Source organism: Myotis nattereri (assembly GCF_964212035.1).
Source record: "Myotis nattereri genome assembly, chromosome: 1".
NCBI classification, from domain to species: Eukaryota; Metazoa; Chordata; class Mammalia; order Chiroptera; family Vespertilionidae; genus Myotis; species Myotis nattereri.
The window spans coordinates 228,636,286-228,662,254 of NC_138075.1; the positions used below are offsets into that span (position 1 = coordinate 228,636,286).

Sequence of the window (25,969 nt, forward strand, 5' to 3'; positions counted from 1 at the left end):
TCTCTCTGGGGACCGCGGGAGGAGTGTTCAGAAGTGGCAGATCGCCATTGGTCTCTGCTGGGGGGCTGCTGCTTCAGGCCCCATGGGGGGCGGCCAGCCTGGGGTGGGGGGGCGGTGTGGGGTCCAGAAGCGCAGAGCTGCCCCGATGCGGGGAGACGAGCGGGCGGGGCCCGGGGGCAGCCTGAGCAGGAGAGGAAGTGGGCACTGGCCTGCCTGTCCACGACGCAGCCCTGGGACTGTGACCTCGCACTGAGCGGATTTGAAATGGCAGCCCCGGGTCCCACAGCCCCGCTGACACTGCCCGCGCCACCTCTGAGCCAGGTGCTATGAAACCACCTTCCACTGGTGCATCTGACCTTGGGCAGGGCCTTCAGCCAGGCGCAGCCCAGTAGACTGGTGGCGGCGGGGGGGAGGTGGGGGGAGAGCGAGGCGGGGGGTGGGGGCAGGGGCAGGCCTTGGATTTTCGCCTAAGCGATGTGGTAGAGGCCCCTCCCTGGTGTTGGGCTGGGGCGTGATGCCTTCCTCTCTCCTCACCTTCACCATGAAACCTTTAACATGTGCAGCAGTGCAGGATGCGGGGACGATGCCCAGGCGCCCTGTCGTGAGCACAGTGTCCACCAGATAATCGAAGCCGTTCTCCCTCCCCGCCTGGAGTGACGTTGGGGTCATGGGATTAGTGGGGGCCGGTGGGTGGAGCCACGGCGGTGGAATGAAGTTCCAACCTGGCCCAGCCCAGCACCCTGCCGGGCTGTAAGGGATGTTAATTTCTTTCTGTTCGGGAGCTCCATGTCTTAAAGAAATACAGAGGCACAGAGTCTGTCCTGGCCGAACTCCCTCCTCCCTCCTCCCACCCCTGCCCCCGCCGGTGCCGGCCCAGAAGGCACCCTGCCCTGAGGTTGGTGCAGGTCATTCCCAAGTGTGCTTATGTGTTAAATACACGTGTGTGTCTGTCCGCAGGCAGTATGTTCTGCTGTTTAGTGTGTTTGAAAATGGACACGAATGCCGTCATGCTGCCTTTTGAAGCAGATTTCTCCTCCTATCGTGTCTGCGGTGATTCCTGTGTGAGGCGCGTCCGCTGGCTGAGCGAGGCCTCCTCCGCGGTGGGCGCCTGCGGTCCTCCTCCCGGCTCTGCTCTTCCATCGGGGCTCGGGGGTGTCCAGCGCGTGTCCCCAGCTTCCCTTTCTCTCCGGCCACCCGTCTGTCTGCGGCGAGTCCTGCTCCGGGTCTCGGATCGCCAGGCTGAAATGTCTGCACCTACGTGGGTGGGAGTGTAGCTCAATGCTATTTCATTTTTTAAAAAATACATTTTTATTGATTTCAGAGAGGAAGGGAGAGAGAGAGAAACATCAATGATGAGAGAGAATCATGGATCGGCTGCTCTCGAGCCCTGACCGGGAATCCAACCGTGACCTCCTGGTTCACAGGTCCACGCTCCACCCCTGAGCCACGCCGGCCGGGCCCTCTCCCCTGTTTAACATGTGGAACTTCCGTGGCCGGTGTTATGAGTGTGGAGCCTACGGAGCTTGAGCAGTGAAACCACAGCCACGCAGGGACGCGCTGACACTCGCTCCTGTAAGGGAGCATCGGGGCTCCTCTGTGGCGGTGATGACGGGGGACGTCCCCGCAGCTCCCGGGTCCTGCGCCCTGCGCGGAGGGAGCGTTCACCCGCGGGCGCGCTGCGGTCAAGGGGCGGCCGTGTGGGCAATGCCAGGTGCTCTCAGCCGCGGTTCCGGGTGGACATGGGTGTTCCCTGCCCTTCGCTCGCGCTGGCCCAGGAAGAGGGCCCGTGAGAGTCTCCGGCCGCAGTGGGCGCCGCCCCCGCCCGCGCAGCTCTGACTCCCCTCCGGCTCTGCGCCCGCCGATGGGTCTTGGTTTCCGCTCTGGCTCCACAACTTCCCCGCGTGGCGACCTCTCGGGCCTCGTCTGCACGCTGAGCCGGACACAGACGCGCAGGTTGTCGCGAAGATGACCCCATCGTGTGTGTAACGCCGGCGCTCGTGGGGGGTCAGAGGTCGGCTTCCCTCCTAATCCGTGGCCTGGAAATGTCCGGTTGGCTTTTCTCGGGCGCCGTGCCCAGCGCCGGCGCCTCACTCCGTTTGCTTTAGCATCACCATGGAGACCCGCGTTTGCTTTAAATAGGACTCGGAGCAGATAGGGAGTGAGGGAGGTGCCCGCTCAAATCCTTCAGGGTTTGCGTCTATTTAATAGGGAATTAATTTCAAACATCAGAGGGATGAGGGTGGGGTCCCAGGCGTGGAGGTGCCTATGAAATGTGTCTCGGCGGCTGGGAGGTCCCGGGAAGTGAGGAAAGCCCTGTGTCCCCAGCCCCCAACCCCCCCTCTCCCTCGGCCTTGCCTCCAGCACCTGTCCTTCCTCAGGTCCTGGCTCCCTCTGCCCCTGCTCTGAGGACTCCTTCCAGGCGTAGTACTCCCTTCTCTGCCTACCGGCCTTCCCGCCACGTCTCTTACCTTCCGCCCCCTCCCCTTTGTCCTCCCAGTCATCTGTCCGTTCATGCATCCCCACCACCCATCCCCCACCAGTCCCCCTTCCATCCCCCATCCCTGTGTACCCACCCACTCATCACCTATCCATCCCCCATCCCCCACCAACCCACACATCCTTCCATCCATCCCCCATCCACCCATCCCTGTATACCCACCCACTCATCACCTATCCATCCCCCATCCCCCACCAACCCACACATCCTTCCATCCATCCCCCATCCACCCATCCCTGTATACCCACCCACTCATCACCTATCCATCCATCCATCCATCCATCCATCCATCCATCCTTTCCTCCTTCACTCCCCCATCCATCTACTCTTTCATCTCTGCCCATCCATCCATCCCCTATCCATCCATTCATCCTCCCTCCCTCCCCACTCCCTTCCTCTCACCCCATCCATCCGTCCAAGCCCTTTTGAGTGAGTGCGCTATGATAAATGACCCCAAGACTCACAGCTCAGTAGGGGGTACAGATATGCAAACAGCCCAGGATGGCGGCATATAATCTGCACTGTGAAGGGTCCAAGAGAACCAGGGAAGCACTGGACACTCCCTCTCTGCTGAGTACAAGAAGTGGCAATCAGGGAAGGCTTCCTGGAAGAAGCTCCAATGGCCCTCAGGCACCATAGCCTCCCTCTCTCAGGGCAGCTCTCCCTACTCAGGGCTGTCCAAGTTGCCATGGCCACAGCGGCTGCGCAGGCGCACTCATCCTGCCATTCTCAGCGCTCATCCTGCCAGGTTCCCTCAATCCACGCGCAGCGGATACAAGCCTTCCTTACCCGAGGCTGCATCACAGGGGGGCCGCTGCTGGCCTCAGCAGGCCATGGGCACGTTCTGGCCGTCTCTGTCCGGGTCAGGCCCAAGTCCAGGCGCCTGTGTGGGACCTGCCCTTAGGGAGCCACCTCCCACCTGACTCACCCACGTGGCGTGTCCTGTGTGTGGTCTCCGCTGGCCCCAGGCCTGCCGGCCGGAAAGCATCCCCGCCCCCGCCTGGGAGAGTTCTCCGGGAGAAAGTGGAGCAGGAAGTGTGCAGGTCCCCCAGGTCCCCCAGGTCCCCGGTTCCTTGGAACGGCTGGCGGCTTCTGCCTGGAGCGGCGGGTTTGCTCTGGATTCAGCTTTCTGACCGTTGGCAGCGGATCTGGTTTCTCTGGCGGCGATGACGCCAGCGCAGCCCACGCCGGTGGCTGGACACTGTGAGCTCGCAGCCGGCCTCCCCACCACCCGCTCATCGCCACTGCTTTTCTGAGGACAGGGAGACGTGCTCAGCGGGGAGGCGGCCTGCGAACTTCTCCGGGACGGTCTAGTCATTCTTGGGCCTGCAGTGAGCCCCGGCCATCTCCTTGGTCCTCCTCACGCTGTAGGCCTCTCCCTCTAGGGTTCTCGGCCCCCCACTCCCTCTGGCAAGGGACCTCCCCATGGGGCCCCTGCACCCCCAGCGCCAGGCCTCAGGACTCCTCCCTGCTCCCCCGGTCTGGTCCCCCTGGTCCCGTCTCCATGAGCTCAGATGTCTGTGGCCTGGGAGCCCTCTGTCGGGGTCAGGCCCTTCTCGGGGCTCCCCACCGCCCCCGCTCCTGTCTCCTCTGGGGGCTGGTGGGGGTTTCCCGTGTTTCTGGGGCAGATGTGAGCCAGGGGTTTACTGAGCAAATGGAAACCACGAAGCGCCGCTCGCGGGTTAGCGGTAACAAGGCTGAGGCCTCGGCGGGAGCTGCGTGACGCCCTTGACCTTCGATAGGGATCCTTGATCGGGTGCTGCTAATTCCCCGCCCCCCCCCCCCCCGCCCCTCCCAGGAATTCTCCCTAAAACACCTTATGCAAGCAATTACAGTGCGTGGCCATCAAAGAAATGCCGCGAACTGTAAATACACGAGGTACGAAAGCCACTCCGTGTTAACCCCCTTAACGTTGGAGGTGAATGTTCTCACGCGTCTGTTTAAGATGCCAACAGGGACATGTTCTATACATTTTAAATATAACTTTATTGATTTCAGAGAGGAAGGCAGAGGGAGAGGGAGATAGAAACATCAATGATGAGAATCACGGATCGGCTGCCTCCTGCACGCCCCCTACCGGGGATGTGTCCTTGACTGGAATCGAACCCGGGACCCTTCAGTCGCAGGCCGACGCTCTATCCACTGAGCCACACCGGCCAGGGCGTGTGTTAGCCATCTTGAGCCCCGCTTCAGTGTTCTGCAGGAAACATTGTCCCCGCTCCCGCGTGCTTTCGCCGCACCGTTTCATGGCCGTGAGATGCGCGCCGCCGGGGAGGAGGTGTTTATTGAGCCAGATGCTCTCGCTCAGGCCTCCGTCGCTTCCACCTTCGAGCATAGAGAGATGTAAGGGACACACGCCCTGACCTTGACCGCCCCGAGCCCAGTCATGACCAGCGGCTTCCCGACGTCCGGCGATGCGTCAGGCACTGTTCTCGGCACCAAGGATTCAGAGTGAACAGAGCCCGGGCGCTTGCCATTCACCATCACGCCAACCGGGGGTGGGAGGGTGGGCGGGGGGCGGGGGGGGGACAGAGTCCTGGATGGCGCCTCCAGGGTGTGTGCGGGACACGGCCGAGTGCGGGGATGGGGTGCCAGGCCTACCCCACGGCATGCTGGGGCGGGGTCCCAAAGGTGAGACCATGGAAACGGGTTCTGAAGGATGCATAGAAGTTCGCTAGGCAGAGAAGGGCCATGGAGCAGGGAAGGGAACCCCCGGTAAAGAGCCAGGCTAGAGCTGGCTGCAACAAATTACCATAAATGCAGTGGCTTAAACAGCACGGGTTTGTTCTCATGCAGCTCAGGAGGGCAGAGTCCTATGTGGGTCCCCCTGGCTCATGGGCTGCATCCCTCCCCTGCCTCCCGCCTCTCGGGGCCGCTGCGTTCCTTGGCTCCTGCCGTCCTCACCTTCACAGCTCGCAGGGCCCCTCGCTGACCCTTTTCTTTCCCCCCTCTTTTTCTGACCGGAGCTCGGAAAGGTTCCCCCCCCCCCTTTTTTTTTTTTTTTAAAAAAAAAGATATTTTTATTGATTTCAGAGAGGGAGGGAGAGGGAGAGAGAGAGATACACTAATGAGAGAGAATCATTGATCAGCTGCCTCCTGCACGGCCCACACTGGGGATTGAGCCCACAACCCGGGCATGTGCTCCAAGTGGGAATCATAGGTCGACGCTCAACCACTGAGCCACACCAGCCGGCAGGTTCTCCCCTTGAAGGACCCCTGTGGTCAGATCGGGTTCATTCGGGTAATCCAAGACGATGTCCCCATCTCCAAGTTCTTAATCCAGTCACATCAGCTAAATCCCTTTTGCCCATAAGGTGACATGAGCTGCAGGCTTCCGGGTGCGAACATGTTAGGGGCTCTGTTGTTGCCTTGGCCACCCAGGGCATGAGGGGATAGAGATGGCGGCCTCTGCGTCTCTGGTCGCGTGAAGGCCTGGCTGGGATACTGAGGCTGAGCCGGAGACGTTGAGTCACAGTGTCCGATCACTGCGTTCTGTAAACATCTCTGGAGCATCCTAGCCCTTTGCTGGGTCTTAGGCCTGGCCAGGAACCGGACACCAACGCTGTTAGAGAGGAAGAGACTGGTGGGGGACCAACATCTAGGGCCGAGGATCCCACAGGAGAGGGTGCGTGGGCATTTCAGAGGAGGCGATGTCTGAACTGGGCTTTGAAGGATGCATAGGAGTTTTCCGGGCAGACAGGCAGGGGAAAGGCACTCTAGTCAGAGGCCACATTATGTGCAGAGACAGAGGCATGGGCGGGCCTGGCGTGGGAGGACCCTAAGAAGCTGGAGGGGCTGACAGGAGAAGCGGGCGAGGACGGTGGGAGACGATGCTGTGAGTCCAGGGGGTGTTGGGCCAAGGGCTTTGTGCGCCAGCCCCGGAGGATGGCGCTCTGCCTGCAGGCGGTGGGAGCTACGCATTAGAGCGATCACATGGCTGCAGCCTCAGGGGGCAGGGATGGTGCAACCTCAGGGGGCAAGCAGCCATGGTTAGGCCGCTGGCAGAGCGGAGTGTGGAGGGGCAGGTGGCATTCGACAAGGAGCTTGGACCACAAAGCCTCCTCCCCTTCCCCTTGCCCTCCACACCTAGCTGAGTGCAGAGTCCTGTTCCGTGTGTCTGCCGTGGGACCAGAACGTCACCCTCTCCCCACTCCTATTCCGCACCCCCTGCCCCCCAGCCTTTCCCTGCGGGGTGCAGAGCAGAGCCAGTCTCCTGCCCTTTGCATGAAAGCCACACTCTGCCCTGGGGATTTAGTGCATTTTCATAAAACTCCCTGAGTGGAAGGCGTATGAGAAAACCGTCCTTGTGTTCTGTTATGTAATGAACCTCGCCTGCGTGTGCTTTGAGGGATGGGGCCGTAAACCGGCTTACGGGCGAGCAGCATCGTGGGGTGCAGCGGCCAGCAGTGTCGGGAGGGTCCCCGTGCGTTGGGGGGTCCCCGGCGCTGCCGGCTTCGCTGCCGTGGGAGCAGCGGTGCGGCGCTCGGCCCTGGCGCCCTGCCTGCAGAGAGGGAGCTGCCTGCGCGGGTGGGTGGGCCTCGGTAGGGTCTGTGCAGCGGGGGCTGGGGTGCGGCTGCTGTTTGCTTTGGGGGTGGAGACTGGCGATTGGTGGAGTTTGGAGGGTATAGGCACCAGTTCTGCCACGTGGGGAGTCTCAGCTCTGCCGTTTGGGTGGCGTTAGGCCAGGCACTAGCGTTTCTGAGCCCGTGTGCCCACCTGGGAAAGGGTCTGTTTCCTCCCAGACCTCTGCTGAGGGGAGGCGGCGACATGGGGGGTGGGGTGGGGGGGGCAGGTGCACTTTTGGAGGAACCCACCCTTCTAGGGCGTGACCCTTGACCTCCGTCACCGCCCCTGACCTCTGTTCCCTGTGGTCGCTGCCCTCAGGCCACGGCCAGTTTCGGGGGGTCCGAGAGGGGACAGCCCTATCCAACCTAATGGGGAGGGAGCCCCGGGCCGGCCTTGGGGGCGGGTCAGCGGCGGCCAGGGCGCGGGGGCACGTGGAAAGGGCGAGGGCGGCCCCGAGGGGCTGTGGGGCCCAGGCATCCCCAGCGGACAGCGCCGGACAGAGCGGAGGCTGAGCCATCCTGGAGGAGGCCAGGCCTCGGGCTGCTCTCACACACTCACCTCTGTGAAGCCCCCTGTGCCCCACGGGATGCCCGGGGAGTGCCCTCGCCTCTCAGCCACTCTGTGCCCTTGCACTCCCTCCTGCAGCCTCGGCCCCTCCCCTGCCCCCCGCACCCCTGCGTGTCCAGCAGCACTGCCGTCCCCGTGGAGGCCCGCGTCCCCAGCTCCCTGCCCGCCACACCTGGAAGTGGGCGCTCCCTTCCTGGGAAGCGGGCAGGGGCGCTGTTTCTCCCCGGGGGTGTAGGATCAGCAGGAGGGGGGGCAGCCCCACCCTTCCCGGGACCCTGGCCCCTGTGGGCTGGGCTGGGGGGATGCGTGGGCAGGTGGAGGCAGAGCCCCACGCGGGGCAGGATTCCAAGGGCTGCGTGCGACCTCCCTGCTGTCTCCCTCCGTGCACATTCCAGATCCTGTTAAACCCACATGGCAGGCAGCCAGCCCCGCCCCACGCCGCGTGCCATCCACCCTGCCGGGTGCCACACCCCTTGCTGCGGGGGCGTGACCGTGACCGTGGGCTGTGGAGCCCTCGGCCCTGCCCGTCTGGCTGTGGGCAACGCGCACACCTTCTCTCTTTCTCTGGGACATGGGGGCGTTGAAGAGGCAGCCTGTGGGAGGCCTTGTTCCCGCTCCTGTCCTGAGTTTTCCGCACCGCCCGCTGGCAGGGCGACCTGAGGAGCTGGTCTGGGAGGGGTGAAACTCCCGGCGGTCACTCCCGCTGCCCTAAATGAGGGCTTCCTGACACCCAGGCCCCTCCCGATCGGGACACAATGCCAGAGCCACTCCAGGCCCCCCTGGGCTGGGCGAGAACCACAGAGACGCCCAGGCTTCTGAGCCGGCAGGTGGTTGGCGGGAGGTGGGAACTTGCGTTCTTTCCGATGGAGACCCGCGCCGGCCCGTCCTTGCGCCCCGCGGCTGGTGTACAGAGCGCTCCAAAGCCAGGAGTTGTGTTTGGGCTGCAGGGCCATTTCTCAGATGAGAAGACGGAGGCAGAGGACATAGGAACGGGCGGCTGGTCCACCCTCGCTGGGCTGCGGCTGATTAAGATGCCACGGTGTCCATGCAGACGAGCGTGTGTGCCCCGCCCGCAGTTCACCCCGAGCCTGAGGGTCTGGGGAAGATGGTGACCTGAGCAAACAGCCCAGGAGGCGCTGCCCCGGGCCCTCCATTCGCCTGGCGGACACCTCCGTGGGGACCTCACAGGGCTCCCTGAGGCCGGTGTCCCGCGGTCCCTGCGTCCCTGCGTCCCTGCCTGCCCCTCTCCTGGCCTCAGCCTCAGCCTCAGCCTCAGCCAATGTTCCTCCCCAGCTTCGACCTAAAAGGAATTTGATGAGGGAAACGATAAGCAGCCGAGAGTGTCTAAGGGGCTCGCTGCTGGGGGGCTGCTGGGAGAGGTGGGGGCTGCGCTGCTGGGGCGGTGAGGTGGCTGTACTCCCCCCCCCTTCCCCCCCCCCAAATCCCCGGGTGTTAATTAAGAGGGAGATTTGCGAGAGGAAAACAGTATGTTTGAACCCTGGAGAGACAGACAGAGGTCTGGAGGGAGGAGGGGATTTAAAAGCCCCCTCCCTGACGCTGGCCTGCATGGAGCTGGCCTCTCCCACGCACCGTCACCATCCGGCCGACGACCCCGCCCTTCCGGAGGTGGGGTGGCCCCTTTAGGAATTTTAGGAATGAAAAGACGGAGGCAGAGGTCACGGGTGGGGGAGTCAGGACTTGAACTCCAGCCCAGCTGGGTGCAGTGGGTGTGAGGGTCCGACACACAGGGCTAGACTCTTGGCTCCATCACCTGCTGGCTGTGCGGCCTTGGGCCAGGCACTGACCTCTCTGGCCTGTTTGGATCTGTGAAATGGGATGAGAATGGTGTCCTCCTCCTGGTGGCTGTGGAGGGGGAGGAGGGAGGTCCGGCTGAGTTCCTGGGCAGTGCCCGCTGGGCACGTGGGAAGCCCTCCGTAGGTGGCCATTGCTCACTGTCCTGGGAGGACAGACACGGGCGCGTTGGCTGAGCTGACCCTCAGTTGTAGCTGGTCCCCAGTCTTGGGTGGGTGGACGGAGGGAAGGGCATGTGGGGGCCCCACCACCCGCCCAGCACAGGGAGCTTGGTTTGGGAAGGTGGTGAGCTCAGGGCCGGCGGGGCCTGCGGCATCTCATCGCTGCGTGGATGGGTCACCAGGGAGATGTGGCGGCACCTCCCGGCCTATCACAGGCCAGCTATGCCGACCAGTGACAGCCCAGGGAACGGACCCGTCACATGACGGCCAGCCCTAGGGACCGTGGGCCAGCCCTGGGGAGCGTGGGCCAGCCCTGGGGAGCGTGGGCCAGCCCTGGGGAGCGTGGGCCAGCCCTGGGGAGCGTGGGCCAGTCCTGGGACCACGGTTTGCAATCAGCCCCCAGTGTGCAAGCCCATGACTCCCCGGACACCTGTGTGTGGAACTGGATGCAGAGCTGCCATCCATGGCCACATCTGGGCCCTCACAGGGCCGCCCCGGTCCAGCCAGCGTGAACCAGCTCGGAGGAGCCCAGAAACTCAGGCCCAGCTCCCCTGTGTCCTGGGCAGTGGCCGGGCCTGGGACATTCACTAAGGGTTCGGGTGTAGCCCCTCAGAAAAGGGCATCCGCTCAGGCCTCTGCCCACCCCGGCTGGGCACCTCTCCTCTGCCCACTCCGGCTGGGCACCTCTCCTCTGCCCACCCCGGCTGGGCACCTCTCCTCTGCCACCCCGGCTGGACACCTCTCCTCTGCCCACCCCAGCTGGGCACCTCTCCTCTGCCCACCCCGGCTGGGCACCTTTCCTCTTGTTCCACAGGATTTGTCTGAAGGCGGCTGCTAGGCATCACCCAGCCAGGCTTCAGGGACATGCAAAGGCCTGAGTCCCTGTGTGGGCTCGGGAGACAGCGGGGTCTCCCTCGGGCTGTCCCCAGGGGCTCGGGGGGTACAGGAGACTGGTGGCGATACAGCACTGGAGAGAAACATCGGGCGGCTAAACCAGCGCAGGAGGGCTTCCCGCAGGAGGGGACCCTGGGAGGCAGGGAGGGCGATTGCTGGGCCTGGGCAGCAGGCCTGCCCGGGGAATGAGGACATGGCAGGTGGCGTTTGGAGAAGCTCCGTTTATTCCGCGCTTGCGCAGCCAGATTCTCCTGGGGACCTGAGCCAGGTTTTGTGGGGCTCGGCTGACGGATGGGTGTGGTCCCTGGGGGAGAAGCTCTCTTTGAATTGTGTCACCATCCCCACAAGACGTGTGTAATCACCCCATTCTACAGATTGGAAAACAGGCTCCGACGGGTGAAAAGATTGGCTCACCCCCGAAAGGCTCCTCAGCCCAGAAGCCACGCCAGACCCGGCACAATTTTCCTCTCCTCATTAGGGCAGCGCAGGCTTCCCCTCTGCCTGGGACCAGGGCGGTGGATGTCTGGGTCCCGTGTGGGCTGAGGCGGGGGAAGGCCTGTTGAGCCCGGCTCCCCTGGGAGCTGCAGAGTCCCAGCCTCCTCCCCAGAAAGACACACCTCACACACCTTCGGGGCCTCCCCAAGGACCCCGGGTCGAGAAGCGCTGGCCTGAGCAAGTGGGGGTGGCTGTGGATGAGACACAGCCCCCGCCCCCAGCTGCTGGACAAGAGGCGTGAGCCCCTCCTGTGATGGCCCCTCTGCCCCGCCCTCCCCTGCCTCCGCTCACCCAGCCGGGCTCCCCGCTGGGCGCTCATCAGCAGAGAACAGAGGGGGCACCACAGGCCGTGACAGGCCCCACGGTCAGCCCATCACAGCGACGGAGGCTGAGGGGCAGGTGGCCGGGGTGGGGCCGGGCCCGGCAGCTGGTTCCGGTCTGGGGGAGACTTACAAGGGCAGAGCCACAGGCACTGTCGTTAGGATGGGGATCGCGCCTCAGCCCTGCTCCTCGGCAGCCTCCCGCCCGAGCCTCCGCTCTCCGCTGTGAGACGGGAGTGGGGTCCCCGGGGGGGTTCAGGGTGAGGAGGGCCCCCTGGGGGGGCACTCGGGCTCCCCGGTGTTGAAGGGCATCACTTTCCATATGAAGCGCTGGCAGTGCTCCAGGGCGTCGCACATCTGGGCGGCCTCCGGGCTGGCGCACCAGAAGCTGGGGCCCAGGACGCACTGGTCGGTGCCCAGCAGCGGGGCCCGGGGGGCGTGGCAGGCGCCCACCTTGGCGCACAGCGTGGCGGGGTCCATCATCTCCGAGAGCGTGGCGAAGAGCACGGGCTCGTACTCGTCCACAAAGCGGTTGCACTGGATCATGTAGGGCAGCGGCAGGATGCGGCAGCCGCCCTTGAAGGCCTGCAGGATGCCGCGCTTGGTGCTCTTGCGCTCCAGGTTGCGGGAGGACACGCCCAGCAGCCGCTTGCAGCCGTTGCAGAAGCTGCCCTGGTTGTCCCTGTCCAGCAGGGGCGGCAGGAGGGTGGCGCGGGGCCCGTGGATCGCCCGGGCCCGCCGCCGCCGGCCGCCGCCGCCGCAGAGCCGGATGGCCTTGCACACCTTCTCCGGGGGGACCCTGGTCACGAACTGCACCAGGGAGGGGCTGTAGGTGTCCACCATGGTGACGCACTGCTGGACGATGGACGCGGGCATCACAGAGCACACGCGCTCCAGCGCCTGGCTGATGAGGACCTCGGTGCTGTTGGAGTCCAGCCACTGGTCCATCTCCTGGACCACCTGCAGGCACACCTCGCAGGTCAGGCCGGCCTGCATCTGCAGCTCCGTCCTCGTCCCCACAGACAGCGGCTCCAGCGGGGGGACCACGAGCTCGGCGGGCACCTGCAGCTCCTCGCAGAAGCCGCCCTTCTCGCAGGTCTCCTCGGGCAGGACCAGCTTCAGCATGTGCTCCCCGGGGCCGAGGAACCGCAGGATGTAGTCCCTGCAGATGAGAGCCAGGTCGGGCCCCAGGGACTTGCACTGCTCCCGCGTGACCACGTCGGCCAGCGCGGACACGTTGGAGCCCACTTCGTCCTGGAGCCGGGTGACCAGCCGGACGCAGTCCTGGCACACGGGGTCCTCAGGGATCGGCGGGAGGTGGAAGCTGAGCGGCCCGTGGGCCATGAACGGGGCCACCAGCTCGGACGTGTCCTCATCGGAGAGTGGCCCCGGGGTGGCCGGGAGGCTCTGCAGCGGCTGGCAGAGGGTGAGCGCAGTGCACACCTGTGGGGGGGCGCTGCCCGGGCCCCCCCCGAGCATGCTGAGGATGGCCGAGCTGTGGGCATCCACCATCTCCTTGCATTTGGCCGAAGAGTCCTGGCTGGGAAGCCACTCGCAGGTCTTCGTCACCAAAGCCAGGACGTCGGCATCTGTGGTGTTGGGGTTCGCGCCGTTGCCGGCAGCAGCCACCACATCCAGGCAGATGTCACAGGGCAAGGTCCTGGCGCTGGGCTTGCTCCAGACGGCGCTCCGGCAGTGCCCCAGGGCCCCGCACCTGGCTGCGGCCTGCAGGTCGCGGCACCACACGGCAGAGCCCTGAGTGCACTCCAGGGAGCCCTGCACGGGGCCGGCCAGGGCGGCCCCCAGGAGGCTGGGCAGGAGGAGCAGGGCAGGGAGCATGCTGCCGGTGACTCGGTGGGTGGCTCCAGTGTGCCCAGCACCCCGGCTGCTGCTATAAACCGGCCCCACCCCTGGGCCGCTGTTCCGGGGCCCCGCCCTCCGGGCCGCCTCCTGCGCAGCCTGACTCCGCCCTGGCTTCCCCACAGGCCTCCCTGCAGAGCCCTCCACCCCAACACCAGGAGGCCCTCCTTCCCCTGGGCACACTGGGACTTGTCTGTCGGAAACGGCTTGTATTTGAATGGAGCGCACTCAAATCCCCCGTCCTGGGGGCCCTGCCCGCCCCCTCGCCCTGCCATCCCCCCACCCCCGCTGCGGCAGCCAGGGCTCAGGCCTGTCCTGACCTGTTGGCTGGGAGCCGGGGAATTTCTGCCCCCTGGGAGGTATATAAAGGCAGCCCCTCCTTTCTCTGCTAGAGCATTAAATGATGTCATGACTGGCCAACGACCCCAGCTGCTGTCCGCCACATCTGGCCTGACACGGGTGTGGCCGGTCTGCGTGGTCGCGACGCTGTGCTGCGTGGTCTTGCAGGGCCTCGGGCTTCCTGCGTGGTGAGGGCGCCCAGCCACCCCCCCCCCCCCCCACTGGCAAGTCAGTTTCTGCTGGACCCTGGCCAGGTGTGGGCTGGGCCTCAGTGGGGCTGAGGATGTGGGTTGAAAATTCACCTGCCCGACGGGCTGTTTCATCCCCGCGTCCTTTGTTATTATTTTCCTTCCTTCGTGTCTGAGAAAGAGTTCTCGGCCGGAGAGTCAGCGCCGGCAGGCACACAGGTGTCCCGACTGGGTCCTGTTTATTCACTGGAGAATTCCAGAGCCAGGCGGCCGGCCGGATCCCTGTGGGTCACTGCCCGCCAGGGGCCCCACCAGGGCCTGGCCGGAGGAGCTGCCCTGGGCCGCCGGAGCCCCGGGTGGGGGTGAGCCCCTCGCGCGGTGCCCTGGCTCGGATTCTGGACCCCGGTTTGCACGGGAGCACCCGGCTATGTGGGTCGGCGCCCAGGCCCGAGGTGCGGCCGCCCCGTGGAGGAATGTGGATGGGGCTGGACCGCGGGCCTCCTCCCTGTCGGGTTGGGAACATTGATGGGGAACAGGATTAGCTGAACGTCTCACACCACGTCCAAGGATGGTGGTTCCTGTGGACCGGAGGCGGGGCCGGCCTCGGGAGGAAGTGAGCCTGGGCTCTCAGCTGCGGGGCAGCAGCTGGGGGCTTCCCTGCCATCAGGGTGGCGCTGGAGACGCGGGCACCGTATGTAGCTGGGCCTGGGCAGGCGGGTGTTGGTTCATGTCACCAGGCTTTGTATGTCCAGTGTGTCTCCTGATACTGTGGATCTGCTGTGGTCCTCCAGGGACTGTGGGCACAGGGCCCTGCTCTCTGGTGAGGAAGGGTGGTGCCAGCTGGTCCCTCACAGCCCAGCCCCATGGTGCTGCCAGGCTCCCGCCACCACGGATGCCGTGCTCCTCAGAGGCTGAGACATCTCATCTATATCTATCTATCTGTATATCTATGTATATGCCTATCTATCTATCATCTATCTATCTATCTATCTATCTATCTATCCATCCTATATAATAAAAGCCTAGGTGGCGTCATGCCCTCGTGCGATGTCATCACAAGATGGCTGCGCTCACGTTGTCACAAGATGGCCAGCAGGGGAGGGAAGTTGGGGGCCATCAGGCTGACAGGGGAGGGCAGTTGGGGGCGAGATCAGGCCTGCAGGGGAGGGCAGTTAGAGGTGACCAGGCTGGCAGGGGAGGGCAATTGGGGGTGATGGGGCCGGCCAGGGAGCAGTTAGGGGTAATGAGGTAGGCACGCAAGCGAGCGGTTAGGAGCCAGCATCCTGGATTGTGAGAGGGTGTCCACTGCTGGTTTAGGGATCGGGCCTAAACCGGCAGTCGGACATCCCCCAAGGGGTCCCAGATTGGAGAGTGCAGGCAGGGCTGAGGGACACACACCCCCTGCACAAATTTTGTGCACTGGGCCTCTAATATATATATATATATATATATATATATATATATATATATATATATATATTTCAGAGAGGAAAGGAGAGGGAGAGAGCGACAGAAACATCAATGATGAGAATCATTGATCAGCTGCCTCCTGCACACTCTCTACGGGGGATTGAGCCCACAACCCTGGCGTGTGTCCTGATGGGGGATTGAGCCGTGACCTCCTGGTTCATAGGTCAAGCTCAACCACTGAGCCCCTCCGGCCAGCCTCCTCCTTATCTTTGCATCCCTCCGGCCTAGTACCCACAAGTGAAGTACTGAATTTGTCTTTTATTTTTAAAAAGTATATAGGAGCCTTTTTCTTTTGGACTTCCTCATTTTTTACTTTTTATTGAAATATTTCATGGGTACAGGAACAGGCACAAATTCTCAGTGTTCAGCTCTACCTAGGTGCACAACCTGAACGGGCACCGGATCCAGGCGGAATAGCGCCAATTCCCAGCAGCCCTGGGCACCACCAGTCACCCCAAGCCCCGCCCCTGCCCGGATCCCCAAGTATTTGGTGTCTGGCTTCCTGGGTGCAACGCCAGGTCCTGAGATTCGTCTGCACTGCGGCGAGGAGTTGTGGGTCTGGCGTCGCATTTTCTGTAGAACTCTGTCCGCTGGTAGACGACACCCCCGTGTATTTCCGTGCTTTCGTCCATGGGCGTGTGAGTCATTTCCCGTCGGGGCAGCAGGGATTCTGCCCACGTTGGGAGCACCCACATTCCCGTCTCCGCTGGGAATTTTCGAGGAGTGGAACCACCGGGTCAGCTGCAGGGCACTGACACCCACAGGGCGGCCCATGGCCTTTGCGAGCCCCCACTGCCCTTAGCAGCTATTTTGCTTTATTTTCATACTAGTGGCCTGGTGCACGAAATTTGTGCATGGGGTGGGGGGGGGAGGGTTGTTCCTCAGCCCGCCTTGCACCCTCTCCAATTTGGGACCCCTCGGGAGATGTCTGACTGCCTCTTGCAATCCGGGACCGCTGGCTCCTAACCGCTCACCTGCCTGCCTGCTTGATTGCCCCTAAACACTCTGCCTGCCGGCCTGCTCGCCCCCAACTGCCGCCCCCATAGCCTGATTGCCCCCAACTGCCCCCTCCACTGGCCTGCTCGTCCCCAACTGCCCCCACCCCACCAGCTTGCTCGCCCCCAACTGCCCTCCCCTCCTGGCCTGATTGCCCCTAACCACCTTTGCCTCGACCCCGCCACCATGGCTTTGTCCAGAAGGACATCTGGAAGGTCTCCCAGTCTAATTAGCATATTACCCTTTTATTAGTATAGATAGTTTACAACTTAGAGCAGTTGAAAACCGGACAAGGACCCCTGTGAGACCTGGACTCAGCCGCACTGGCCCCACTTGCTTTGTGGTCCCCGTCGTCCTCCCTTCATCCCCATCCATCCATCCGCACATGCGTGTATTTCTGACGCGGGCTTCCCGCCTGGGAGAGCTGGCTGGAGACACAGTCCCTCTACCCAGTCTCCTAGGGACCAGGACGTTCTCACGTCATCCCCGCCCACCTGTCATTTGGGGAACAGTGACGTTGACACAACACTGTCGTCTCTTCCGAGGCCCAGGTGCCTTCACTGCTGGGTGGCGTTCTGTGTGCGACCCCAGCACCAGCTGCTGTCCACGGCAACCCCCAGGGTGTGGCATTCACCCCGCTGCTCAGCCCATTCTAGTGGGGCCACGTCGTGCACAGAATGTGTGTCTGTGGGTGGCACCCAGGAGGGCCTGCTGGACCCAGGGTTTGCGTGTGCTGAGCAGACGCCCCCAAAGATTTTGCTGATGTGTGGTCCCAGGAGCTGTCACCCCACGGCATCACCCCAGGTGGCTCTGGTCTCAGCCCTGCAGAAAATGCCGGACACGCGTGACAGGTGTCTGTCTGCTACCCACAGTCCAACCAGTGGCGGTGTCGGCTGTGCTTTTACAAGCTCCGTCCAAGGAAGTTATCTGGAAGGGACTTCCTTTGCCTTCCTGGGACAGACAAGCCTGGGTACCGTGGGAGGAGGCGGTAGGAGGAGGCTCTGAGGGGACCCTGGTCTGGAGCTGGTGGGGGAGGAGAGCGGAGGAGGCGGCACCTGCTGAGACATCCGGAAGGCCCCGCGGTGCCGGGGAAGGGCTGGCCCTGGGCGCAGCGGGGACATCTGGTTCCAGCCCCGCCCAGCGGGCTCGCGGCCTGTGCTCTGGAATGTCTGCCCACGGACAGCTCTGCCCACTCCCAGGCTGCCTCTCTCCTCTCCCCTTTCTCCTGGGGGACACGCCTGTCCCCTGCCCAGGACCCACCTGCCCTGAGGGCGACATGGGGGCCCAAGGCTGGGGTTCACACCTCCACTCATTTCACAGGTTTTTGTGGCCCCATGGGTGAGCTGGGGCTCAATGAGGGGCGGGCATGCCTGTGCGGGACGGAGCGTGAACGTGTGCTGCCATGTGAGCGTTCTCATGTCTTTGGAAATGTGCCCTCTGGAGGGGGGACAGCAGGAGAAGGGGGAGGTGGGCGCTGGGAGGTGGGCGCTGGGAGGTGGATGCCGGGAGGTGGATGCTGGGAGGTGGGTGCCGGGAGGTGGGCGCCGGGAGGTGGGCGCTGGGAGGTGGGCTCTGGGAGGTGGGCGCCGGGAGGTGGGTGCCGGGAGGTGGGCTCTGGGAGGTGGGCGCCGGGAGGTGGACGCTGGGAGGTGGGTGCCGGGAGGTGGGCGCCGGGAGGTGGATGCTGGGAGGTGGATGCTGGGAGGTGGATGCCGGGAGGTGGGCGCTGGGAGGTGGATGCTGGGAGGTGGATGCTGGGAGGTGGATGCCGGGAGGTGGGCGCCGGGAGGTGGGCGCCGGGAGGTGGGCGCTGGGAGGTGGGCGCTGGGAGGTGGGCGCTGGGAGGTGGATGCTGGGAGGTGGATGCCGGGAGGTGGGCGCCGGGAGGTGGGCGCTGGGAGGTGGATGCCGGGAGGTGGGCGCCGGGAGGTGGGCGCCGGGAGGTGGGCGCCGGGAGGTGGTCGCTGGGAGGTGGGCGCTGGGAGGTGGGCGGCCTCCACAGCCCCTCTGGGAAGGTGCCGTGAGCACAGCTCTTGGTGCAGTGGGTTTGCAGGGGGAGTCCCAGGAGGGCACGTGGCAGGGCGAGGGCCCCGGGTGGGCAATTGCTGTCCTTCGCGCAGAGCCCGGGAGGTGGGAGGCTCAGTGCCTGTGGAGGGAGGTGGGCTGTCCCCTGAGCTGCCGAGTCCCCTCGAGGAGTCACTGCTGCTTCTGAGGACGGGACGTGGGATTTACCCACCTCTGTGCGGCCTGGCAGCGGGCGCCCAGGTGAGTGGCCTGGCAGCGGGCACCCAGGTGAGGGGCCTGGCAGCGGGCGCCCAGGTGAGGGGCCTGGCAGCGGGCACCCAGGTGAGGGGCCTGGCAGTGGGCGCCCAGGTGAGGGGCCTGGCAGCGGCTGGGGGCCTGGCAGCGGGCGCCCAGGTGAGGGGCCTAGACAGAGGGCAGCCCAAGGCCGGGGATAGGGGCGCCCCGAGGAGGTCATGCCCGGGCCTTGCAGCCAGGCCTGGGTCCGCAGCACAGAGACCGAGGGGGGCCTGGCAGAGTTGGGCAGGGCGTGGAGGCAGCAGCACGAGGCGGTGCCAGGGAGCTGAGTGGGAGGCCGTGACTCATACCAGCAGGTGTGAGCGCGTGGGTGAGCGGGGATAGTCCAGGGGCAGGAGCGGGTGGGGGATTCCTGAGCGGGGCCGGGTGGGGGGAATGCTGGCAGCCCGCACAGCATCTGCCCAGCCTGAGGTTGGTGGGGTTGGCCTTCCCACCCAGCCCCGATGGCGCCTCCGCTGTGTGACTGTGTCCACCTGTCCCTCTTCTCATAAGGACATGAGTCATTGGACCAGGCCCGCCTGGGCCAGGGTGACCGCACCTTCCCAGTTACACCTGCAGAGACCTGTTTCCAAACAAGGTCCCGTCCCAGGCGCCAGGGGTCAGCACCGCCAAGCTTTCAGGGGGCACGGCTCACCCCACCCACAGCTCAGGGTCCTGGGCACCGTGACCTTGACCTTAAACGCTGCCTGTGGTTCAGATCAACCTCGGCCTTGGGCAGCCTGGAGGTGGAGAGGCCCCTTTGTGGGCAGCATCTGGGGTCAGGGGTCAGGGGGAGGCACCTGGGCGCTGGCGGGGCACCCGTATCCCCGCCGCTGGACGCTGTGAAGCTCTGAGCACGCGGCCAGTCTCTGCGTGGAGCACGGCTCTGAGCTCAGGGTCAGGGGTCTGGGGCTTTGAAAGGCAGACCCAGTTCCTACTCCCAACAGCCCAGCCCCTCGGGAGGCGCGGAGTCCCGCGGCCACGGTGGCCCCAGCTCCAGGGCCCATCTCATCACCGTGACGCTGCAGAGCCGGCGGGTGGGGAGTGACCGAGACCAGCGAGGCCAGGGTGGCTGCGTGGACACAGGTGTGGGGCTGTGCGGGCCAGGCCGTGGGCACACACAGCTCCAGCGCCTGGGACCTTCCCTCCTGATCTCAGGGCGCCAACCTTGTTGGAGGGTCTCCCGTGTGCCCAGCACCCTGGCACCAGCCCGTGGGGTCCCGTCCTGAGTCCCGGGTTCCTCCCCGCACCTGAGAGCTGGGGTGGGTACCTTCCCACAGACACCTTCCCTGGCGGGCGGTGCTGGGTGTGCCACTCCCGGGCCATCAACATAACAAGCCCTATCGGCCCGCCCACCCCACCCGGGAGGGTGCCCTGGGAAAGCACCCTTGCCAGCCGCAGCCTCACCTGCAGGCCAGGCCATCTCCTCCCCGCAGGCGCCCGGAGCAGCTGCGTGTGGGCGCGCTCTCCTGGTTCGGTTAGAAGCGGGGAAAGGGGACCCTCAGAGCCACGCTTGCCCTGGTGTATGTGGCTCCTGCACAGAGCGAGTGGCTCTGAGCGCCGGCTGTGTGCTGAGACGGCCGTAGGTGCAGGGAGTGTTTGAGGGAACAAAACTGACCGAACCCCCAGGTCCTGGGGTGAGTGCAGGAGGCGGGAGTGAAACACAAATACAAATGGGAAAGGTGCCGAGGAAGGGGCGAGGTGATGAGGAACAGGTGTGGGGTGGGGTCAGGAGTGGGCGTGTGGGTGAGACCCAGCGGGGGGAGCTTGCAGGGACAGCAGTGGGGTGGGGGGTGCGGTGGGGGGTGAGGGGGGAGCATCAGAAGCGCTGAGGCCACCGCAGGGACCGTGAGAGGTGGCAGGTGCGGGGCTGAGTGGCGGCGGTGGGTGGCGGGCGGCGGGCCTGGGCTCTGGTCTGTGTGAGGGTAGAGCCCACAGGATGTGCTGCCGGCCGAGGAGGAGTGTGGGAGGAGGTGGCCAGGCCAGGTGTTTGACCTGAGAGGCAGGAGGCTGCGGAGGAGGGAGGCCGGGCAGGCAGACCTGTTGGGCTGCTGTTGTGACATCAGGTGAGAGCAGGTGCCTGATCTGGGCCGTGGCTCTGAGGATGGAGAAAGGACACGAGGACTGGCCATCGCCCTGGGTGGCCTGAGAGGACAGGGCAGGGTGGAGGGAAGCCGGGCTTGCGTGATGGGGTGGCCAGGAGGAGGGGACGCCCAGGCCAGGGTGTCGGCAGGCTGGTGCCCTCTGAGGCTGAGCCTCTCTCCCGGCGGCTGGGTCGGCTGGCACCTACGGGGGTGCTTGGCTTGTAGACACATGGCCCGATCTCTGCCTGCACCTCCCATCACGCTCTCCCCGTGCGTCTGCGTCCAGATGTCCCTTTCATAGGACACAGCCACACTGGATCAGGGGCCCGCCCTGCTGCAGCGTGGCCTCCTCTTAGCTCATCGCCTCTGCACCCGCCCCACCTCCCGGTCGGGCCGCATTCCGGGGTCCTGGGGCCGGCATCGGTGTGTGAATTGGGGGGCACAGTAACCTGTCACCGCCGCCATCACCGGTGCCTGTGAACATGGAGGGTGCGCCCGGGGGAGGCCGTGGGGCTGGTCCGATGCACTTGGAGTGCGGCCGTTTCCCAGGGGTCCGCTCGGGTTGGCAGACCTGGCCGCCTCCCCTTCTGAGGACGGTGGGCCGCTGGGGCGCCTGGGGGTCCATTCCCCTCCCCCACCTCCTCGGGCACGCACCGAGGGGCTCTGGCCTGAGAGCATCTGACTCCCCGCTGGCCACGACACAGCCTCGTCCTCATGGCCGGGGCCAAGCCTGCGGGAACTCGGCTCTCGCCATCACGGCTGCTACTAGCACCCGCCAGCCCACCACCACCCACAGGGCTGTGGAGGGTCTACGTGCCAGGGCTGTGCCCAGGCTGCCCAGGGTACCCACGTGTCCTTCTCGTCACAGGCTCAGGACAGGAACCCCCGCTCGGCTGGGGACACCCGTAACACTAACGCCGCGATAGGAAACACTTCCGTCTCCGGACACAGTGCAACCGGCCCGTGGCCCGGGCACCAGACAGATGGTACTGTTCTGCAGATGTGTTTGGGATGGTGGACGGAGTGAAACATTACAGCCCCGGGGGAGCCCCCCGATGGGTGCCCTCCGCACACACTGATGTGTCCCACGCGCCATGCTTACATGGGTCCCCACATCTGCCGTGGCCACACACAAAGGAGCCGGGTGCCGCGTGCCTTCAGGCCACACGCGCGGCTCCACGCGGACCGGCTGGGCGCGGCCGGCGCTGCCTCACTCGGAGCCCTGCTTATGGCACGGGCCCTGCTGCAAGGGGTGCCGCTGTCTGAGGGGGCCCTGCTGCGAGGGGTGCCGCTGTCTGAGGGGGCCCTGCTGCGAGGGGTGCCGCTGTCTGAGGGGGCCCTGCTGCGAGGGGTGCCGCTGTCTGAGGGGGCCCTGCTGCGAGGGGTGCCGCTGTCTGAGGGGGCCCTGCTGCGAGGGGTGTCCTTCGGAGGGACACAGTGTGTGTGGTCCCCCGTCTCTCTGCTGTTACTGCAGGAATCCCAGCCCGTGTCCCGTGCAAGGCGTGGCCCTGGTGGGGGCCTGGCAGCTCCTGAGCCACAGGGGTGCCCAGGTGCGCCCCCAACCTGTGCCAGCCAGGCGGACAGAATGATTGGCTTCAAGTATTCAGGGGAAGAGCGTGCTCTCTCCCCACTCCCGCCCCCTCCCCTCCCGCCCCCTCCCCTCCCCTCCAGACCCTTGCATTAGCCCAGTGTAGAATTCACACAGACTGGCCAGGGTGCAAATCTCTGTTTTGCCACCAGCTTTGGGGTGACCTGGGGCACCTTTCCGCAGGGCATGGTGCCTCTGTCTCCTGTAAGATGGGGGGGTGGGGGTGTAATTCCCACTTGGCAGGTTGTGGAATTTTGCTCCAATAGGTGATGATGTAGACAGTGTTCAGCCAATATTGGGCGTTGTCATCGATTCATTGGCTCATCGATCGAGTCGCTAAGCTTAGTAGTCATGTGGGTGGGCTGGCCGTGCTAGGCCCCCGGAGCCTCCCCCGCATCCCCTCCCCATTCCTCCCCTGCCCCCCCCCCCCCACTTCCCGTCCCTTCCCAGCTGGACCTGGAGCCGAGCTTCTCAGAGGTGGATTCTGAGTTGGCTCCAGCCGTCGGCCTGGAAAATCGCTCTGGTTTTTCAGGAATCCCGGGCTCCCAGCATCAGCCAGACCTTCAGCCACACCCAGGGGACCCCCCTCCCCGCCAGAGGGACGGTCATGAGGAAGGCACAGGGGCCAGGTGGGGAGGGGCGGGAACAAGGAAACATCTGGAAATTCTTGATCCTTGAAATGAGTTTAGCAAATACCATTACTCCTCCTCCTTCCCACTCAGACGACCCGGAGAAGGGGCCCGGGAAGGGTGGGGGCAGCCCCGTCTCCTGTTTGCCGTGGGGCTTCTAGGCGAGGGAGGCCCCGTGGATGCTGCGGGCGGGGCCTGCAGTGCCCTCCCCGTGGGCTCTGGCTCCCTTCTGTCGACTGGCCGTGACCTCAGACCTGGTTGCCCCTCCCTGGACCTCAGGTTCCTCATCTGTGGGGGGATTGGGTGGGAGGGTCTTTTCTGGCCCCCGAGGGCCGCTGGTGACCCTGGTGGACTGGGTGTTACACTGGTGGCTGCGCTCCCTGCAGGACAGACGCTGGAGAACCAGGAGGTGCCCGCTGCCTGCTCGCCTGTCCTCTCCGCCCGCGCTCGGCCTCGGGACGGGCTTTGGGCAAGACCCGCTCCTGCTCACGCTTCCTCTGGCTGCCGGCCCTGCACACCCAGCCCCCGCCCCACCCCCCCCACACACACCAGGCACCCCAGCTGGAGGCCCCTCACCACAGCTGTGAGTTCTGTGCTTGATGATCTGACCTGTGGCGGCCTCATCCACAACATATGTGTCCCCGGCATCCAGGCCTCCTGTCTGTGTCCAGCACCTGGAGGGGCCTGGCACGCGGGAGGTGTTCATCAGCCAAGAATGAGTGAGTGAGTGAGTGACTGAGTGAATGAGTGAGTGAGGGAGGGAGGGAGGGAATGAGTGAGTGAGTGAGGGAGGGAGGGAATGAGTTAGTGAATGAGTGAATGAGTGAAGGAGTGAGTGAGTGAGTGAATGAGTGAGTGAGGGAGGGAGGGAGGGAGGGAGGGAATGAGTGAGTGAGTGAGGGAGGGAGGGAATGAGTGAGTGAAGGAGTGAGTGAGTGAGTGAGTGAGTGAAGGAGTGAGTGAGTGAAGGAGTGAGTGAGTGAGTGAATGAGTGAGTGAGTGAATGAGTGAGTGAGTGAATGAGTGAATGAGTGAGTGAGTAAGGGAATGAGTGAGTGAATGAGTGAGTGAGTAAGGGAATGAGTGAGTGAAGGAGTGAGTGAGTGAGGGAGGGAGGGAGGGAATGAGTGAGTGAAGGAGTGAGTGAGTGAGGGAGTGAGGGAGGGAGTAAGTGAAGGAGTGAATGAGTGAGGGAGTGAATGAGTGAGTGAGTGAGGGAGGGAATGAGGGAATGAATGAGTGAGGGAGGGAGTGAGTGAGTGAAGGAGTGAATGAGTGAGTGAAGGAGTGAGTGAGGGAGGGAGTGAATGAGTGAGTGAAGGAGTGAATGAATGAGTGAAGGAGTGAGTGAGTGAGGGAGGGAATGAGTGAGTGAGTGAATGATTGGATGAGTGAATGAAGAAATGAATATGAGGGAATAAGTGAGTGAATGAATGAAGTCCGGTGGGGTGGGGTCCAGACCTAGGTCTTCAGCAGAAGAGGTAGCCAGGCCTGGTGGGTGGGAGGCCCCACCACAAACCAGCTGGGAGCCCCAACCCAGTCCACCCCCAGAGTTGTGCCTCAGTTTCCCCATTCAGGAGAGGGAAGTGGTTTCCAGGTTCTACCCACTCAATCTGACTGAGATCTGCAGGGCACTCCTGTGCGGGTCCCGTGTGGATACCCACCTCCCAGGCTGTCTGTCCCCACAGGGACTCAGTGCAGGCCAGGGAGGGGACCCAGCCCTCAGCACACGGATGCCCCCGGGCGGGGGAGGTGCTGTGAGTGCACAGAGCCGGCAGCTCCGTGCTCTGGGCGGCTGAGTGTGGGCCAGGCCGGGTCAGGATCCAGGACGGCACCCTGGGGAGCTTGGCCTCTGTCACCAAGGAAGTGGGAGCCCTTGCTCGCCTGGGCCCCAGGCTCACATCTCGGAGCCCGGCCGGGGCCCCAGCGCGTGCACTCGCAGAGGACACAGCCAGGCCCGGGGGCCGCGGCCCAGCCGTGTCGGGAGGGGACGACAGCTGTGCCCCCGCAGCCCTCAGCGCACAGCCAGCTGACAGATGTGGGCCTGGGGCTGTGTGTGTGGGTGGGGGGTTGGGGGGGGGGAGGGTGACTCCCCGCTGGGATTGCGCAAACGCATTTTGTGTCCGCCTGACTTGCTCAGCTTTGCGGCCTCTGGGGAGAGACCCGGGAGAAAGGGAAAGGGACGGTGCTTGGGTTTTGCCGGACACGTCCGGCTGCTGCGGGCCTCTGCCCGCTCCCATGCAGGCCCATCCGCCTGCAGCCACGGCCCCAGCGCCCCGGAAGGGACCCACTCAGCCAGTTCCCCAGGGTCCGCTGTGGCCAGATGGGCTCATTGCTCTTTACGCCTCCCCGGGCCCGAGAGCTCCTCCACCCTCGGCTCTCCCCTCGGGGTGGGGACCCGACGCGGCTCAGGGCTGGTGGGCCCCGGCCACACGTCAGCCTAGTGACAGCTAGGATGCCAACTGCCACCGGCCTGGCTCAGGCTCAGGTGGCTGTTCACGGTGTGAGGCGGCCTCTGCTTCCTCTGAGGGCCCCCGGGTGCCATTGAGCAGCAGACGCAGCAGCTCTGCATCCAAAGCAAACAGAGGAGGGAGGAGACGCCGGCCGAGCGGCGTGGGGCGCGCAGCCACCGCCAGGCGCCAGGCCTCTCCGCCAGCCACGCGGTTTGGGAAAGGCTCTGCCTACAAGAGTCGCACATGATCACGCAGGGCGAACCCAGCCGGCCCGAGCCAACAAATGCAGAAATGAGAAACACATGGGCATGGAAGTCAGGCCGACGCAGCAGCGTGGGGGCTGTGGCGGCCAGCGGTGTGCGGGCTGTGGTGTGGGGGCTGTGGTGTGGCAGCCAGTGGTGTGGGGCTGTGGCGGCCAGTGGTGTGGGGCTGTGGTGTGGGGGCTGTGGTGTGGGGCCTGTGGTGTGGGGGCTGTGGCGGCCAGTGGTGTGGGGCTGTGGTGTGGGGGCTGTGGTGTGGGGGCTGTGGTGTGGGGCCTGTGGTGTGGGGGCTGTGGTGTGGCAGCCAGTGGTGTGGGGCTGTGGCGGCCAGTGGCGTGGGGCTGTGGCGGCCAGTGGCGTGGGGCTGTGGCGGCCAGTGCTGTGGGGCTGTGGTGGCCAGTGGCATGGGGGCTGTGGCGGCCAGTGGCGTGGGGCTGTGGTGGCCAGTGGCGTGGGGGCTGTGGCATGGGGGCTGTGGTGTGGGGGCTGTGG

General features: G+C 64.7%; 2 protein-coding genes across 2 annotated transcripts in view; one reads left to right on the plus strand and one right to left on the minus strand.

Annotated features, from left to right (window-relative positions):
* The window catches only part of SORCS2 (sortilin related VPS10 domain containing receptor 2), a gene marked incomplete at its 5' end in the record, with an annotated part of 231,331 nt that overhangs the window by 106,638 nt on the left and 98,724 nt on the right, over window positions 1–25,969 (plus strand). The gene's annotated exons all lie outside the window — the stretch shown is intronic.
* Window positions 11,568–13,151, minus strand: PSAPL1 (prosaposin like 1; the record flags this gene model as incomplete). Its single annotated transcript, XM_081102474.1, has 1 exon — window positions 11,568–13,151. The coding sequence occupies one exon, from the start codon at window positions 13,149–13,151 to the stop codon at window positions 11,568–11,570; it is 1,584 nt and encodes a 527-aa protein (XP_080958600.1).